Below are 18,183 nucleotides of genomic sequence, written 5' to 3'. Positions count from 1 at the left end.
TTCCTGGTGAGTTCCTAATTTCATTCAATGAATTTTTATATAATACTTTTTACAATGCAGTTGCCCAAAGCGAGAGTGTGTGGCAATATGTTATTAATGCAAATATACTAAATGGGAGCGAAGGGAAGAATTTAAGGAGACAATAGAAAAAAACAAAAACTCCCAAATAAGGAGAAAAAGCCCTCAAGAGGTGCAAGGTCAACTGGCTGCCCAACCCTCCTGGGCATGATGCTAAAATTATACAATACCAGAAATATTACAAGGTTGCTTACATAAAAGTATGGTAGACGTTGTGGCCATCAGGAAGCCAATTCTCCATGCAAGTTTGTTAGGCAGCAGGTCAGACTACAGCCATGATGTCACCCTTACATGGAACTGAACCTACATTGCAGTGCGGACAGTGCAACCCCAGACACCATCCACACTCCTTAAATGGCATGTCCACTGCAGCCTAAACTGGATTTCATCTAGCAAATCTATTGGTTTATTTATAAATATTATGCTGTTTTGTTGTTTTTAATTGTGTTGCTTATACTCCTAATGTATTTCAGTGTATATTAGGAATAATATGCTCGGATAACGAGAAAAATAGGTATATGTATCTCTATTTATTAATACAATTCAGCTGTGACTTGTACAGTGGCTTTCGGTCACAGTGTAAATAATCCATGTAATGCAGTGCACGCAGTGATTCTAGAGCCTATCCCAGGAAACATAGGACACAATGCAGAGGACATCCTGGACAGAATGTCATTTCCTCACAGGGCAAGCGTTCTGTGCATCTAATTCACCTAGAGTACTTAATTTTGGGCTGTAGGAGAACATACAAAATCCAGAAAAGGAATTAAAAAGAAAGTGGGCACCAGCCTTTGGCGGTTCAGTGGGTAGCCCTGTGGGAGCCCCCCAGTACATCGCCTGCAGGATGTTGTTGCCCAGTGCCCATTGCTTCCAGGTTGTGTTCTGGACCCCCCGTGACCCTGAATAAGGCAAGCGGTTACAGAAAATAGATAGATGGATGGACTTCATTTTAATGACTCTTAAGGATACACAGGAGTCAATATGCTGGTGAAGACTTGCTTTATTTGAACAACCGAATTACAGCGAGAGCATGGCAATAGGTGTGGAATGAAGAAGCTGGCAGAAGCTTGTGATTATTTTGTATTCCTTCATTTCTGCTCATAGACGAGCTGTTTTCCAGTCTGCCTGGATCACTTTTCTCTGGATTTCAGCTCCTCAAGAGCATCTTGCAGCCTAAACATCACATGCACGTAGACACAAGGATTTGATTAATGTTTGCATGACTGAAAATGTGCTGCTACAGCAAGGCTGCTTATTACAGCTCGCTCATTTTCCCTATCATTAAGCTTCACTCACTCCTGCTGCACTCAGCCGCGACTCACTTGAGATCCCCTCCATCCAGCAGTCTCTTGTAGGTGGCAATCTCAGCCTCCAGCTTCATCTTGATATTGAGCAGAACCTCATACTCTTGTCCCTGCTGCTGGATGTTGTTACGCAGCTGCATGAGCTCTGCCTCCAGCTGCAGGATGATGTTGTTGTACTTCTCCACCTCCATGTTGGAGCGCAGGTCTGTGTTTCGTAGGGTTTCTTCTAGTGTTGCTTTCTGAGATGGAGACGAGAGAGCGGGGAAGAGTATGGAAGGTGAGAATAATGAGGGAAGTCGCGAAGACGTTCATCCATCCATGTTTTCAGTGACTTCCATGGGGCTTCATTTGTTGGGTCAACTCTGAAAGACTCTTACCAAGTTCCTTTGTGACTCAAGCTCAATCTCCAGTGTCTGCACCTGCCTGCGAAGGTCGCTCAGCTCTGTGCGTGCACCCTGGAGGGCCTCCGTGTTCTGTGACACTTGGGCTTGAACGTCTGAGATCTTGGAAGGACAAAGACACAGAAATAGAAGAAGCAGTAGTGACCACGGAGAAAGGTGATAAGAAAGAAGATCCTTTCCATGGATATTGGCTGCAAAAGTGAATGAGGTACTCTAAATGTTGGCATCCAGTCTAGGAGATAGGTAGAGGGTAGGTGGTCACCTGGTTTTCATGCCAAGCCTTGAGTTCTTCTGCATTCTTCACTGCCATCTTCTCATAGTTTGCCCTCATCTCCTCCATGACTCGTGACAGATCTTGTCCTTTTGGAGCATCGACATCCACCTGCACCCCCGACTGGGCAATCTGGTTACGCAGTTCCGTAACTTCCTGTTATAGGCCAAGAGAAGGACAGAAACAAGTGATAATATCAAAATTAAAAAAATACTCTGTGGGTAGCATTATGGCCTCACATATCCAGTGTTTTGTGTGTGTGTGTCCTTCTGTCCAGTGAAGTCAAATGATATGTAGTTTAAGTGGACTGGTGACTTGACCTATAATGTAAGTCCCATGTTTGTTAATTAGGGTTACCAAAACCCTTCATCGTATAAGTGGCTATGGAAGATGATTGGGTTACAGCCTACATTGTCATGGTTCTTCTTGAGGAAGATCAGCTCCTCCTTCACTGCCTCAATCTCACTCTCCAGGTTCATGCGGCCGATGCTGGTATCGTCAATGACCTTCCTGAGCCCGGCGATGTCAGCCTCCACCGATTGACGAATGGTCAGTTCTGCCTCATACCTGCAGTTCACACGGCCAGGCTGTAGGTCCACCCGCTCAACACGGCTCTATGCTGCTGCACCTCAGCATGCTCATTACATGCAGCTTTACTCACTTCACCCTGAAGTCATCCGCAGCTAGACGGGCGTTATCGATCTGCAGCACCAGCCGGGCATTGTCCACCGTCATGTCAAACACCTATTTAAAAAAAAATACAGTTTAATATGGGAACCCTAGAGAAATGAAGGGTGGATTTGGTGCATATAAGTCATCCCGTAATCCAAAGCAATGGCCTTGAAGAAGCACTTTTTTGTACAGGCTAAACCGTTTTTCCAGACAAAAGATTAATTGTTCCCGCTCTTCTGCCAGCCCAAACTGTATAATTTGCATTGAGTCGTCCTGACAAAAAGCTATAGATGCAGAATACAGTAAATGTTCTGGGGCACAGTGAAACCAGAGGAATGTGATTAGATTTGCCATTTTGGGTGATGAGTCCAAAAATGACTCAATAACACAGCATACAGTATCTGTCCTCAGTGCTCTGGCTTTCTTTGAAAGGTTGCATATGTTCTCAAGCTGTGAGTGAGGTCAGTCAGGAATGGAGACTTGTTGGACGCAAAAAGGAACAATATTTATGACCATTTCCATGGTTACCGTTCCCCCCCACACCAACACACTCAGTTTGGCTAAAAAATTGAGTGACTCATTCCAAAGTAGTCACAAGGGAATTTTCAACTCAGTTTTTGGACTGCCACACCCCTTATTTGCTTTAAATGGATATATCCTTTTTTGTCTATTGGCTATTTTTCATCACTAATTTTCTTCAAATAAGAAAATTCATAGTTTCTTTTTAATGACCAAGGAAAAATAAGCTCTTTGCTGTTAGACAAATCATAAGGATTCATTGATTTTTCTTTGGGTTGTGACTTTTTTTTCCTAAATTTTGCAAATGCACATTTTCATTGTAACAGATACTGAACCCACAAGAATAAAATATTATTTATAATAAAAATAATCGAATTGAAGCACTGACTTTACACCAAAAGCTGAATTGATTCTATAAACATCTTATGCATAAACGAATGAAAACAAAACATATAATTAAATGTTTTACTGTAGCTGAAAAAAACATTAAACGCAAGTATGAGTAGAATGATGGTTTGTCTGTGACCAACACATGCCCAACAATTCTTTTTTTATTACGCTGTTTGTTTTTGCCCAGACATGAAGTACTTACTCTAGATTAATCCAAAAACCAGTGTGTAATGGATCTGCACCATATCTGCCTGAAACCACGATTTGAAACACATGCTTCCTTTTCCTGCCCTTGGCTGTTGTTCTTACTAATATCTGCTTCCTCTCCGTGCCAAACACTGCAAGCCCTGCATGTAAGTTACCTCTCATGAAGTCAGCATCTCAGTCAAGTGTTTTCTTAAGGTTTGTTAAGTGCCTTTTATTGGGTCTCAAGCTGTTTTCCTTTGTTTTGGTATAGCTTTTCAAACTGCTCCCCATTATTCACCGTTTAATTCCCTTTACATCCTCTACCCGTTGTCTTGTATTTTCCCATCAGAACCATCTCTCCGTCACCTTGGCTGAATATCTTTCAGCAGGTACTGGATATAAACCTTCCCCAACCCCTCGGCTGAATTCTGTCACTTGCCTTTTTGCGCAGCTCATCCAGGATGGGGCTGTAGCGGCTGTAGTCGCGGGTGTCGGGCCCCCGCTTTTCCAGGAACTCCCGGATTTGCAGCTCCAGCTTGCTGTTAGCCTGCTCCAGGCTGCGCACCGTCTCCAGGTAGGTAGCCAGGCGGTCATTGAGGTTCTGCATGGCCCCCTTCTCGTTCCCCAGGATCATGCTAGTGCCGCCTGCACTCCCTCCGGCACCGATCCCCGAGGCCCCTCCGCTCATCTGGAAGGATAAGCTGGACCCAGGTGGCATGGCACTGCGCACCCCTGAGTAGGAGGCTGAGGAGATCTTTGCCCCCATGCCGCCGGCGCCGCCGTAGATGCTGGCAGCACGGAAGCTCGCTGGTTGCGTCGTGCGGGTGATGGAAATTCGCGACGATGGAAGGGCACCAGAGTGCATGGAGAAAGTAGTTGGGAAGCTCATGTTTCTGGAAGAAAAGCTTATCAGATCGTGCAAATAGTTGAGACGTTTACTTCAGGACTGCAGTGAGGGGGTCACACAGAGGCACACAATGTTCTTATACTCCCTCCTGGCCTCCGAGTCCCCGCCCACCAGCCCTCTCCCCTTTCCTGCTCTCCTCCTCCATTCCAGCCGCTCTGCTCGCTACCACACGATCCCTCAGAGTTTTGAGTTCACATATGAGATAGTTGAGCAGAGACAGATGGTAGTTTGCAGCCTTTTCATGTTGCCTCCCAAACACTGTGTACCATTTAAGAATGTGACCGAACCAAGAACTGCAGTAAATAAGAGAAACGCAAAACAGAACCACAGAGAGACAAAATAAAACTGCTAAAAAAACACAGCTATCAACTTACCAAAATGAGAACGATGGAAAAAGAATGAGAGAAACGATGGAATGCAAAATTATATATTAAACTATGCTGTCTATACTGGCATATGTGAATAACAATGTCCAGGGAACTGAAAAGGCTCAGCTCTGTAACCAGTGATGAAGAGTCATTCTGGACAAATGAGTAATTCCTGCAAGTGAATGATCCACAAAGACATTACCGAATGGCACTTACTGTTAAAAAGGCACAATGTTTCGGTTCAATCCAAGTCAAATCACTGAACTGAGATGAAACCTATACCATTTTACTCTGATTATAATACGGACCTATCATTGTTGCAAGAATGCCTTTAACCAGGGTCTCATCATTCCATTTTTTTTTCAGTTGCATTTTTTTCCCCATTTGGTAACAAGATTCCACCATCTGAACAAAGATGTCTTCAGATAGCATGAAAAAACCTGCAGATTCAGAACATTTGCTCCCACTGTGATCCCGGAACTTCTTTCCTGAGCTAATTCTTTGACGGGGTGGGAAGTGCTCCTGAGTTAATAAATTATAAACATACCTTTTGTTAAGACTGTGAAGTTGGTGGGGTGGAAATTAAAGAGATGACTGACCAAGGAAATGGAAATAGTTTGTTGAAAAGGTACATATGTAAGAGGTATATTTAACAGGGATATAAGAGGTATATACAGGTATAAGAGGTATATTTAACAGGGATATGAGAGGTATATACGTGTATAAGAGATATATTTAACAGGGATATAAGAGATATATACAGGTATAAGAGATATATTTAACAGGGATATAAGAGGTATATACAGGTATAAGAGATATATTTAACAGGGATATAAGAGGTATATACAGGTATAAGGTACATTATACAGGGATAGAAGAGGTATATTTAACAGATATAAGAGGTATATACAGGTATATGAGGTATATTTAACAGAGATATAAGAGGTATATCAGGTATATTTAACTGGGACATTGTGACAATGTTCATGCCCCCTGGGACTCCCTAAATACGTATGCTACTTGGTCCTTAAATAAATGTATTATTATCCATCCATTTTCCAAGCCGCTTATCCTACTGGGTCACGGGGGGTCCGGAGCCTATCCCGGAAGCAATGGGCACGAGGCAGGGAACAACCCAGGATGGGGGGCCAGCCCATCGCAGGGCACACTCATACACCATTCACTCACACATGCACACCTATGGGCAATTTAGCAACTCCAATTAGCCTCAGCATGTTTTTGGACTGTGGGGGGAAACCGGAGTACCCGGAGGAAACCCCACGACGACATGGGGAGAACATGCAAACTCCACACGCATGTGACCCAGGCGGAGACTCGAACCCGGGTCCCAGAGGTGTGAGGCAACAGTGCTAACCACTGCACCACCATGCCGCCCCCATGTATTATTATTACTATTATTATTATTATTTCCATTAATATATGTGGGCTAAAATGTGCACAGGGAGCAGGTGAAAGACAAACCTAAGCACATTTTCTTGACGGACTGTTAACGTGGGTGTGTCGGATGGTCAAATCGCTTCAGTTTGTGAAAAGCAAAGTTAACAGCAGAAAAAAATAATCAAGCCTGTAGATGCAAGACACTTTGAACAAGAAATCAGAGTGAGTTACATATTTGTAAAAACTATATAATGTAACTGCAAAGCATTGGATAAATGATTATCAGTTTTCAAAACCGACCTTTGCTTCTTAATCCTGGCAATCTAATGTAAATAATACTTGGAGGCCATTACGGTCAAATGCATCTGGCCCCCATAACAGAACAACTGGCCCCAGTTTGGCCCCCCAGTTGAAATGGTGTAAAATTTCCACTGATATTTAATTGTGGCCCATTTTCTCTTTTGTTGTAGAAAACCTGGGCTCTGGTCTGTCTGTTTCTGGGTGCTTACTGCTGCCCCACCTCGCGTTCCGTTCTCCGTAAGCTGATACTGCTATCTGCATTCCTGTGGGAGCCTTAAAGTGTTTTCGAGCACTTCATGTGTGTTTAATGCTGTTCCCAAGCCAGGTGGAAATTGTGCAGAGAGTGTGAAAGGATTATGTGTCAATGGGTCACGGGACGAAGACCGTGGCAGTGTTTCTGGGCACGAGACTGTTTTCTCGGCTCCTGCTGCTGCTTCAAGACATCTGTGAGCTAAGGGAAAAACGAAACGCAACTCTAAGCAGACCTCTCTGATTTCAAAAGAGCTCTGGTAACAATGGCACCGCTGGTGTGAGTTATCACGGCCTGCTTTCCTTGCTTCAGGCCACTGTGTAAGCCAAATGATGTCATGATTAGCGTCTGTTAAATATAGCGTGTAGTATGCTGACTGGAGTGCTGTCATCTGCATGCCATGTTGCTGACAGCTACTTCGGAGTAGTGATCTACTTATTATTACATTCATGTATTTAGCAGGTGATTATTGTCGAAAGTGAGGTACAAATGAGGCAGGTACAAGTATCTCCAAGCCAACTTAAGCTTCTAATAAGTGACCGGTGGAAAGTGCGAGATCATATTGGAACAAAACCTGTATAAAACGCCTTTACAAGAGAAAGTTTAGAAAACCTGTTGAAATAAATAACATCAAGATGTACAGAAGCAAAAATAGCCTGGCTGTGAATTATTGGATACTCTGCAGCTTGTAAGGTTGGCGAGCTGCTCTTCAGCAGATTACCTCAAAGTGTCCATGGTGGTACACAGTGTTCAGCAAAGTTACTCGTCCAAACATACAATTACTGGCTAATTACATAACAATGTGAAACAATTGCCTGTTGATTTTCCTGAAGATGTCTCCTGCAAGATGAACAGGAAATGTCGAAACTTATTATTTTCCCTGTAAACCACAATTTAGAATTTTTTTCATTGACAAGTTTCATCCATTTTGCAGAAGATTCCTGGACCAAAACTAATAATAAAGGTATAATGGCACATTTCACAGATGAGTGGCCAAAACACTGAAGGGATAAGTGAATGTAGGGAATCCTGATCCTGGCGTGCCGGTCTCCACCAGCTTTTCCATCCTACCTGATGAGTTCCTATCTGCCTGAGATCAGCTGTGGTTAATCGGAGACCAGGTAGGATGGAAAACCTGCTGGGTACCAGCATTAAAGGATCAGGGTTGCCCACCCCTGGGGTAATAGAACTAGATGAACAAGAACTGAGGCCATCATCAGCCCTAATTACACTTTTGGTCTGAGCAGCATTTCTTATACTGTATCGCTTGGCTTCATAGGAATTACAGTTTATGTCCAACATAGCCAGTCATCTCACTATGTCTCTGGTCATTTCAGAACCCATAGTTACAACAGCACAGATTCAACTTATATATTTAATTTGTTTTCCTAGAACAACTGAGTGAATATTCAAGAGTAATTCAAACTGTCTGCATTTATATTCTATGATTTACTCAGGTCATACTCGAGCAATAAGTATTTTACAGTACCAGACTTTACTGACATGCATTATTAGAGAAAAGTTATTGTTTGGTGTTGTTTTCACATGCAGCCGTGGATTAAGAGACCTCTCTTTGTTTTTTAACAAATCTGCATTTTTTAATTTTAAGGCTAGACTGAGCAGCAGGTCGCTTCCAGGTTCAAAATTTCTAAAAGTACACAAGAATAAGGTGAAGCAAGAGACACTGAGAACAACCAGAAACCAGCCAGGTAGAGGGTGGAAGTGACCTTCTAATGCCAGAGATGACTGTTAACTTATCTGACAGTTTCTCGTGGATCAGAGGATGACATCAAGTGACCTTCAAATGGAGCGGGAAACATTAAGTGCAGGTGTGAGGTGCACTGCTGGGGTAGTTTACATCAGGCTCCTAGAAGCAGGACTGAAGTCCCATAAAGCAAGGAAGAAGCCCTTCATTAATGAGAAACAGAGAAGAATCAGGCTGCAGTTTGCAAAAACAAATACGTTATTCACAGACGCACAACCATAAATTGAGAAATGAGTGAAATTTTAAATCGTGCTGTGGTTCCTTAATTTTTTCCACAGCTGCATATATCCAGTGTGTTTATTCCAAACTTTTAAAACTAAAAAGTACTATGTTATTTATTATGGTGCAAGTTCTATCTTTAGGTCTATGTTTTCCATTTAAACATTAAGCTTCATTATCTGAGCATTGCTTGGTGTGGTTGCCATTGCAGTCAATTTCCTGGTTTCCATCCCAGACAGTTAAAACTGAGTCAGTGGAGTTTATGTGCTGTCCCAGTGCTTAGGTGAGGCTGGTGCCAGTAATTCAAAACAGATCAAATGTTTTGTGGAAAACATCCATCTCCAGGAAGTACTGTTTTGAACAGAAAGCCGATTGACTCTCAGATTCCCGCGTTGTTGCATATTATGGCCAATTATATGTTGGTTACCTAGGCGCATAACTTCTGTTTTGCACAAATCATTAAGAAAATAACACATTTCGAGCTTCCTTATTTTCTTTATCGACTTAAAGGATAAAATGTAGGGAGATGAAATGAGGACCTTAGCAACAGGAAGCGCAAATCACTTCTCTCGCTCATTTTCTTGCACCCTGGTCCTTAGCACCCGCAACTCAATCCCTGTGCATGCAAATCTGCATAGTCAGACTCCACTCCAACTCCATTATCAAACCGGTTGACGACATCATCGTCATAGGCCTAATCACCAAAAACGATGAAGTAACCTATAGGGAGGTACAAAGGCAGAATTATGTCAGGACAGCAGCCCCTCCCTGAATGTCAATAGGATTAAGGAGCTGGTCTTCAGGAAGCAAATCGTATGTTGGCGAAAAGAGGGTTTTCAGCTTTAACTTCATTGTTGTCACCTTCACCACTGACCTTAAGTGAACACAGAACGCTGTAGCTGCTCTCAAGGTCCGTCATCACCTTCGTTTCCTCAGGTGCCTGAGGAAGGCCCCGGACGTCACCTGAAATCCTCACAAACATCTGCTGGTATGCCGCGGTATCCATTCTCAGGGGCTGTATGACGTCCTGTTATGACAGCTGCCAAGCACAGGATTACAGAGCGTCACAGAGAGTAATGAAAGCAGGATTGACAATCAACAGTTCTCACCAGCCCGGACGTTTATGCCACACGAAAAGCAGATCACATCTTGAAAGACTTGAATTATTATGCACAAATACTTATTTCCATCCTTCACTCTGTCAAACAGTTCAAGACCATAAACATATATGTTGATAGAGCTGGTCATGGGGGCTCTGCCACCCAAGGTGGGATTCTGCTGAGTGCCCCCCCCCCCCCCCCCAAAGCAGCACTGGGTATCTGGCCGCTAACTAGCAAACTCATGTCTGTTTCACAAAAAAACTACATATTAAAAGTAGTGTCACTTAATTTCACAAATTGCACCCAGAGGTATTCTGATCATTTGCAATTGCCTGTGCTGCCTACAGGGTGCGCCAGCCCTGTGCTGTGATGTTGTACATACAGTACTGTTGACTTGTACTTGGTGTCTGATGTATACTGTGTTCTTGGTACTATCTATTGTTCTGTGTACATCTGTTATGAATCCGTGATTTAAAACACAAGTAAGAATTTCAGTGTAATAGGAACATGCGACCATAAAACATCGAATCCTTCAATCCTAAAACTAACAATGTTTTCCCAGTTCAATTGAGGTGCCTAGATACACTGAGGTATCCTGTGAGACAAAAGTCTTTGGGCAGTAACATTCTTTGGGGTCTACTAACAATGTCTTAGAGGCCTGGAGAGGAAAGGGAAGTGTGATTGGAAAAGCTGAGGTGAAGGAAGGAAACCGGCCTACTGAGAACTTCACACCACGTCGCTAAAGCCAGAAACCGGTCTCGGTTTACGAGGTGTCAGTGTTTCTGGGATTCTGGCCCAGCACCCATACTCCATAACAACAGCTCAAAAAGGTGAAGCTATCAGCTTTTGAAAGAAAAAATAAGTTTCTGCCTTGCATTCAGATTAAACAGTAAATAAACCATTAGAGACCCTAGTAGTGAGGAAGCGATATTTAAACACACTCACCGCCCGTCTGGCACATTACTGGCTAAATCGCACCATGCATCTCGCTGTTGGTGTTTCCCTGCTAATAAGATCAAGCAGTACATCCGGGCTTTCATATCCGCCAAAAATGTGAAATGCCGTTTTCCTTCCTTTTGTTATTAAGATCATTCAACAGCTGCATCCTTTGTTTCTGAAATTACTGTTTGAGACAACTGTCAGTGGGCCACCCCATATGCCTTAATACTAAGAGTTGTTGCCATTTTAAGGGAATATCAATGGTGTGGGATAACCTGCTTTATGTGTTATGTCTTTCGATGAAAAGCAAAATTAAGCCATTTCCTAAATTCTAAATATTAAGGTAAAAAATATTTAAAACACATCATCCAGTTCCACTTTCAGATAATGTCTATGTCGTTGTACTTCCCGTTCATCAGAAAATCACAGTGTTTCTCAACCCGGTCCTCGGGATCCCCCAGACAGTCCACGTTTTTGCTCCCTCCCAGCTCCCTGCCAGTCGGTCCACGTTTTTGTTTCCTCCCAGCTCCCTGCCAGAAGGCCCACGTTTTTGTTTCCTCCCAGCTCCCTGCCAGTCGGCCCACGTTTTTGCTCCCTCCCAGCTCCCTGCCAGAAGGCTCACGTTTTTGCTCCCTCCCAGCTCCCTGCCAGACGGCCCACGTTTTTGCTCCCTCCCAGCTCCCTGCCAGAAGGCCCACGTTTTTGCTCCCTCCCAGCTCCCTGCCAGAAGGCCCACGTTTTTGCTCCCTCCCAGCTCCCTGCCAGTTGGCCCACGTTTTTGCTCCCTCCCAGCTCCCTGCCAGAAGGCCCACGTTTTTGCTCCCTCCCAGCTCCCTGCCAGAAGGCCCACGTTTTTGCTCCCTCCCAGCTCCCTGCCAGAAGGCCCACGTTTTTGCTCCCTCCCAGCTCCCTGCCAGTCGGCCCACGTTTTTGCTCCCTCCCAGCTCTCTGCCAGTTGGCCCACGTTTTTGCTCCCTCCCAGCTCTCTGCCAGTTGGCCCACGTTTGGACTGTTTAGGGCTCCCTGAGGACGGGGTGGAGAAACACTGAGGTAATGGGAAGTATAATTATACAGGACTGGGGGTAACGCCTAACCAGCAGAGGGCACTATGCTCATTTTCTTCATGAAAGAATAAAAGTACCTTTGTAGCAGCTTAATATCTATACTAGAAGAATTCTGGGCTGAATTTAAAAGTAATATTGAATTAAGCCCCAAATACTGAAAATTTGGCATGAGGATGGATTAAAACATTATCAAACTACTGATGCAGTTGTAATGGAGTTAGGGTAACCATCTAATCCATGTTGGGGGGGACACCATGAGGTAGGACGGGGTTTGTAAGCTACCAAAGACCTGGGTTTCACTTATGCACTGAGTTCTTGCTGTGTGCCAATAAATTTAGTTGAGCTTGGGAGCCTTTCAGGTTTAAAGTAGTTTGTAAAACTACTCATAGTGTCCCCCTGTCCCCATCCCAATAATGCTCAGTAATCTTATGACCTTATGTCAGCGAATTCACCATTAAACACATCTTTTCACATTTGTTTGGGCACTGAGACTAACCATCTTTTTAGATTTTCGTTGAAACAGTCTGTTTAGGCCATGCTGATTAACATACAGCTTGCAATATTACATCACCTTCTACTATAATATATGGCTTATAGCTGAACAGCCGGCAGTTTCCAAGCAGTAAGTCTCCTGTGAGAATCTACTACCTTCCTCTGCAGTGATGTTACATCAGACTTCCAGTGATTGCTGCAGAGAAGGGCGCATACAGGAAATCACACTGCTGCCCCGGTTAGCCACCTCTACCATTTACACTTTAAGGTTTCTATCCACAGGGGTGGCATGGTGTTGCAGTGGTTAGCACTGTTGCCTCACACCTCTGGGACCACATGTGCGCGGAGTTTGCATGTTCTCCCCATGTCGTCGTGGGGTTTCCTCCGGCTACTCCGGTTTCTCCCCACAGTCCAAAAACATGCTGAGGCTAATTGGACTTGCTAAATTGCCCATAGGTGTGCATGCGTGAGTGACTGGTGTGTGAGTGTGCCCTGCAATGGGCTGGCCCCCCATCCTGGGTTGTTCCCTGCCTCGTGCCCATTGCTTCCGGGATAGACTCCGGACCCCCCGCGACCCAGTAGGATAAGCGGTTTGGAAAATGGATGGATGGATGGTTTCTACCCCCCTCTCTGGATAGTGTCACTGTGTGTTCTGTAGTAGCGTCACCAGAGGGCGCCAATGCTCTTAGACACAGTTCAGAGTCAAGGTGGCTGCTAGGCTTAAGGAACTTTTGAGGACATAATTCTGTCATAATTCTCAGTCTGGACTCCTTGACAGTGTTGGTTGAGAGAAAGGTTAGGGTCCAAACTGCACTCTGCTCCAGTGAGGAAAGAGCTGCCACAACTAATCCAAGGAAGCCCAACTGAGGGTAACTTTGCAATGCGTCCAGCCTCTGAGACACTAGCCTGACTCTCTTCGACATCTTGCAGCCTTTCATATTGTTTCTGCCTCATTTGTACCACCTGCACTTTATTATACACTTTTTAAAATTTTTGTTGGAGGAGAAACTATTGTAGTCCGAGTTAAGAGTTAAGAGTAGCTACTGATCTTACACAGGCAGTTCCCAGATTAAGGATGTCTGACTTACGGGCAACTCGTACATATGAACAGATTTGCATAAAGCCTAACATGTTTAAAATCAGGTTAAACGATTATACGACACACACTACTTTGTGACACTTGTGAGAACCCTGCACCGCTTCAGACGTTTGTTGACTTCAGCTACAGTACTGCACCACATCTAGTTACCTTTAATAATCATCATTATTATGTAATGTGTTATCATTTTTTTTGGCTTACCTCAAATTCCACTTAAAGACAGACTTAGAGAAGGGATGGACGTCTTTTGTAACATGGGGACGGCCTGTAGGTGAAGCAATAACTCACTTTAAATGGTGACATAAGCTTTATTTATAGCTGTTTGATGCCATTCCAACCCGACTCTCTGTCATAACTGCTCACACGACATCACCAATGTACTTTATACTTTCCTTCAATTAAGCACATTTTCTTTTCCAGCATCTGTGGAACAGCACTGCACAAAGTCCTGCCGCCCGACACCCCTGCCCATCCTAAAGAGGTGCGCATTACCATATTCCAACCCTAAAGGGGTCTCTGACAATGGCTCCATTCTCTGCTGCAGCACACGCCCTGCTTCCTAGCTGGTGACATATGCTCGCTATTGTAACATAGTTTCACTGTGTGTTTTGGGAAGTCGGGGTTGGGGGGGGTGGGGGTGTGACTTAGTGGGTTGGGCCTCCGTGCCGGTGATTGTATGGTCTGAATTCCGTGGTTGTATGAGTAGTCACATTGCCGTTGGACCCTTGAGGGAGGTCCTTAGCCCAGCGAAATGCTCCGGGGGGCTCACACTGCCCTCTGTCCCTGTGTGGGTGTCTGTCTCAAAGGAGAGCATGATGGGACGTGCGGAAAGAAGCACGCCAGTGGGTAAGGGGCACAAATAACTTACAAGCCGAGTCACTTCTCAAGTACAAATCAGGAAAAAACATGCACAAATATATAAAGCTTTATGACTGGTTAATGATGAGCTAACGTGGGTACTTAGTTTCTGGTTAATTAATACATTAAGTAAGAGTGTACTACTGCATTAATTGCACCCCCTCATGTACAGTGTTACACAAGATTCTGCTAAATCCAGCCTGTCTGGGAATGTCTGGTCCATCAACAGAAAACACATGCAATTTAAACATTTCTTTTATTTCCCTCTTGGTTAATTTACATACTGTCCAGAAAACACGTAATTTTCTCATTGTTGGAATTCCTATCGGAAATGCAGTGCCAACTGGCATGCTTTCTTCTGCAATTAAATTACACATATCTGTTTTTTTCTACACCAAACCTTGCATGCATGCTTTTTTATATACCATGGGTGTATTTCAAATCTTTTTCACACTGGTTGCTCCCCGCTTTCCCCTTGTCATGCAGATTAACGTAGCAATTTGAACTATGTTTGTCTTCAGGAAACTTTGCCAAGCTCTTTGTTCTTGGTGGCTTTTTATTGTTGTCAATAACCAGTAGGACCAGAAAATTCTGAAACTGTCAGACTGTAAACAACCATTCCGAAGGCTAAGTGTCCTCTGCTAGTGTTACCTGAACCAAAGAGGTGTAATACATATAAATTACACACTTGCAAAGGACGGTTCAGTAATTCCTTTTTATATCCACTTGTTTAATGCAGACTCATGATGAATATAATGCAGGGATGACCGACCATAACATGTTTATACACTTTTATTAGACACCAATTCACCTGCTTTTGGACTGAGAGGAAACTACGGTGCACAGAGGGAATCTTTGCAAAATGCAGACAAACACACACACATACACTGGAGGTAAGAATTAGACCCACAAGGTGTGAGACCACAGTGCTACTTACTGAGGCACTGTGCAGTGAACAAAGAGTCTGTTGTATAAATGCGTGCAGATGCTAGTGGCACATTCAAACAGATGCGATCCAGACGAGTGATATTCAAACTAAGACCCGTGAATTTGGCTCAGATCACTGCGTTTCACTCACTGTACACTTGTTTGATTTGTCAACGCATTAGTCACTGTCAGTTTTGTTAGTTTTTGATGACAGAAGTTTGAACAACGACACCTGTAAGACCATACAACGTATTTACTTATTTACTTATTTAAACTTATTTACTGTCAATTTAAGTGAGGTCCTACAAGATTACCATTAAATCCTGGAGTTTTTTAGTGCTGACACCCCATAGCTCCAGGAATCTTTACAAGTGAAAACAGGCTGGTCTGCCCTGAGGTCTCCTGCTGGTATTTTGGACTCCTAATGTTGAATTAAAGTGCAGCTTTCTTTAAAATTACTGAGAGAGCTGCACATACACACACATTGGCAAATAACATTTGCACCGTTCACCACAAACCTCTGCTTTTTCCGCCTGTAAATCATGAAACAAACTCCTTCCACCCAACCCATTCCAATCACTGAGGTGTCCCTGTGGGCTGTGGGGTTGTTGTATTTGTAGACTGTGGTTAATTTATCAACTAGTCACATGCTGTTTCTGATCTTCAATACGCCGATTATAGTTGCATTTTGCCTTATGGAATGGATTATAGTTGCAATTTGCCTGGCTTCTCTGTGAGCTTATGTGTCTCCAGATTTGAAGTCTGCGTCTCGACTTTGAGTGGTCTCCAGACATCACTATTAAACCGTGGGTTTTGGTTTGGGAAGGTTTCAATGCCGTTTGAAGTGTGATACTAGCAGTGCGTATGTTTATATAGGATAGCGCAAGTGGCTCTATCTACAAGTATGTCGCAATCTGTGCTGTCAAAATAGTGATGAAGTTGCGAAGCGGCTGTTTCAGTCCCTATTTGCACAATCGTGGTATTTGGATTAGTTTTGCAGATTGAGCGTTTTTAGATGGGCGTGAGAAAGAAAGATACATGATTGGAGAGACCGAGGCGGGGAGGTGTTGCTTTCTTTATATAAACTTGATACTGTGTGTTGTTTCCCCTGTTTGGAATTTCCACATTTCTGTAGAAATTAGGCAGTACTGACTAGGGCCTTGCATGGTTAAATTACCCTGCAATTACAATGTCACTGTTGGGGTGTTCAGAAACCTGTTCAGACATCTGGAAAACTTTCTGCTATCTGAGGGAACATCATTCCTCACCGTCAGTCATTCCTTCTTCTTGTCTACTTTTAGCAGGCATCTAGATATTTGGTCTCTGTTGCTATTAAAATATGCCTGGTTCTTATGTAGGATATATTATACAGATATATTATATCCTACATTCAGAAGTTGGTTGGAATGGCCACTATTTTATTTGAAGGGCCTTTTGTCGACGAACATGTAAAGCGCAATTCTGAATGCTTTGTTCTTCTGACCTTGTGTCTTAGAGAATAGATAGTTTATTGACATTTTGTACGTTTTCACTAGTTTTTTTTTCCATATGAGAATTACAGTTCTTGTTACAGTTGTTGATGAATGGAATCTGGGTAAGCAAAATCACACAACACTTCATTGGTGCCTAATTCATCAAATATTAAACGTACTGCTAATGTATCTGGAAGCTACAAACTACACTTGAAGAAAAATCGTTTTTCAGGCATGACATACAACATGGTGAATAAAAGGTGGTGAATAAAAACATGGCGTGCATGTGTCTTGTAAATGCCGAACATAGAATTCGTAATATTCTTGGGTTTGTTTTTAAACATTCAGCGCTATCTGAGTCACACAGCATGTGGTGAAAGATCTATGGAAATATTCTTTGTGACACGGCAGTCTTGATGAGGACACAGAACACACAAGCATTGTCATTCGGCCACACGTTCATTTTTTGCACATACATAAATCACTTCGTTTTTTCTTTTCGGTTACTGAGATTTACACGTTTCGATTAACAGCCTGCTGCTACTCTACATCATTTGATGGCTCCTGCTCTTTGCAAATAGAGGCACATGCTTTAACACACGAAGGTATTTTTTCAGAGGAGGAGGAGGTTCATTAGATGATAGGTTGAACACTCTTGACAAAAAAAGAACATGGTCACCCCTCCCCTCAGCTTTAGCAGACCCACCTGAGGGCAAAAGTTGATGTATGCTTTGAATGGGAGCATTCCATTAAGACAAGCACTCGTTTCTGCCACATCAATGCCCTGTAAAAAGAAAAATATGAAATATGATATACAACTACATATTTGTAATGTTTAATGTAGATCATTTCATAATTTTTTGTTTTGCTTAAAATAAAGTCCCTTATTTTTTTATTAATTCACGATGTAGGTCATCACTTTCTGCTTCCACCATGGCCTTCTGCAACAGTTTTTAGAATCAAGAAGCTCACTGTCTGATAATGAGTCTTGGAATCGACTCCATCAATTCATAAAAAGAGCAAAAGAAACCATGGGCAAAATCCTTTGGCTTCTTTGCTTAAATCTCCAGATTTTAGAACTGAAGGTGAAATGAAGAACTAATCAGTGATTATGAAGATCCCATTTTAAAGCCATCGCATGTATTAGTTTCACTTACATTTACTTCCTAATTCTACCCTTCGCACGTTTAATGTTTTTGCGTTG

General features: G+C 43.1%; 1 protein-coding gene and 2 long non-coding RNA genes across 4 annotated transcripts; 1 reads left to right on the top strand and 2 right to left on the bottom strand.

Moving 5' to 3' along the window:
- Positions 1–1,060: 1,060 nt before the first annotated feature.
- On the bottom strand, positions 1,061–4,799 carry LOC125725479 (keratin, type I cytoskeletal 18-like). 2 transcript variants are annotated; one of them, XM_049002413.1, is made up of 7 exons: positions 4,261–4,799; positions 2,716–2,798; positions 2,465–2,621; positions 2,046–2,210; positions 1,760–1,885; positions 1,401–1,621; positions 1,061–1,251 (listed from the first exon to the last, which is right to left on the bottom strand). In XM_049002413.1, exons 1-7 carry the CDS (start codon positions 4,708–4,710, stop codon positions 1,209–1,211), a joined length of 1,245 nt encoding a protein of 414 aa, XP_048858370.1. In that variant the 5' UTR covers positions 4,711–4,799; the 3' UTR covers positions 1,061–1,208. The 2 variants fall into 2 exon arrangements, with proteins under 2 accessions (XP_048858370.1, XP_048858371.1); XM_049002414.1 differs by lacking the exon at positions 1,061–1,251 and having other exon boundaries at positions 1,397–1,621.
- Positions 4,800–5,598: 799 nt separating this feature from the next.
- LOC125725481 (uncharacterized) lies at positions 5,599–5,968 on the top strand. The gene is made up of 3 exons (XR_007387501.1): positions 5,599–5,739; positions 5,783–5,902; positions 5,946–5,968. It is a non-coding gene; the product is annotated as an uncharacterized LOC125725481 (long non-coding RNA).
- A 52-nt stretch (positions 5,969–6,020) lies between these two features.
- LOC125725482 (uncharacterized) lies at positions 6,021–14,293 on the bottom strand. The gene is made up of 4 exons (XR_007387502.1): positions 14,215–14,293; positions 13,924–13,987; positions 9,903–10,067; positions 6,021–9,748 (listed from the first exon to the last, which is right to left on the bottom strand). It is a non-coding gene; the product is annotated as an uncharacterized LOC125725482 (long non-coding RNA).
- Between the last annotated feature and the right edge of the window lie 3,890 nt (positions 14,294–18,183).

Source organism: Brienomyrus brachyistius, unplaced genomic scaffold (assembly GCF_023856365.1).
Source record: "Brienomyrus brachyistius isolate T26 unplaced genomic scaffold, BBRACH_0.4 scaffold68, whole genome shotgun sequence".
In the NCBI taxonomy this organism is placed as follows: Eukaryota; Metazoa; Chordata; class Actinopteri; order Osteoglossiformes; family Mormyridae; genus Brienomyrus; species Brienomyrus brachyistius.
Note: the sequence above shows the minus strand (reverse complement) of the source record. Positions and strands in the feature narration are given on the sequence as shown.

Excerpts from the sequence above, each read along its gene's own strand:
- LOC125725479 (XM_049002413.1), bottom strand. The coding sequence starts at position 4,710 with ATGAGCTTCCCAACTACTTTCTCCATGCACTCTGGTGCCCTTCCATCG. Across the intron at positions 1,886-2,045 it reads AGGCTTGGCATGAAAACCAG|ATCTCAGACGTTCAAGCCCA; the intron begins GTGACCACCTAC and ends TGTCCTTCCAAG. Across the intron at positions 1,252-1,400 it reads CTGGATGGAGGGGATCTCAA|GCTGCAAGATGCTCTTGAGG; the intron begins GTGAGTCGCGGC and ends TGTGATGTTTAG.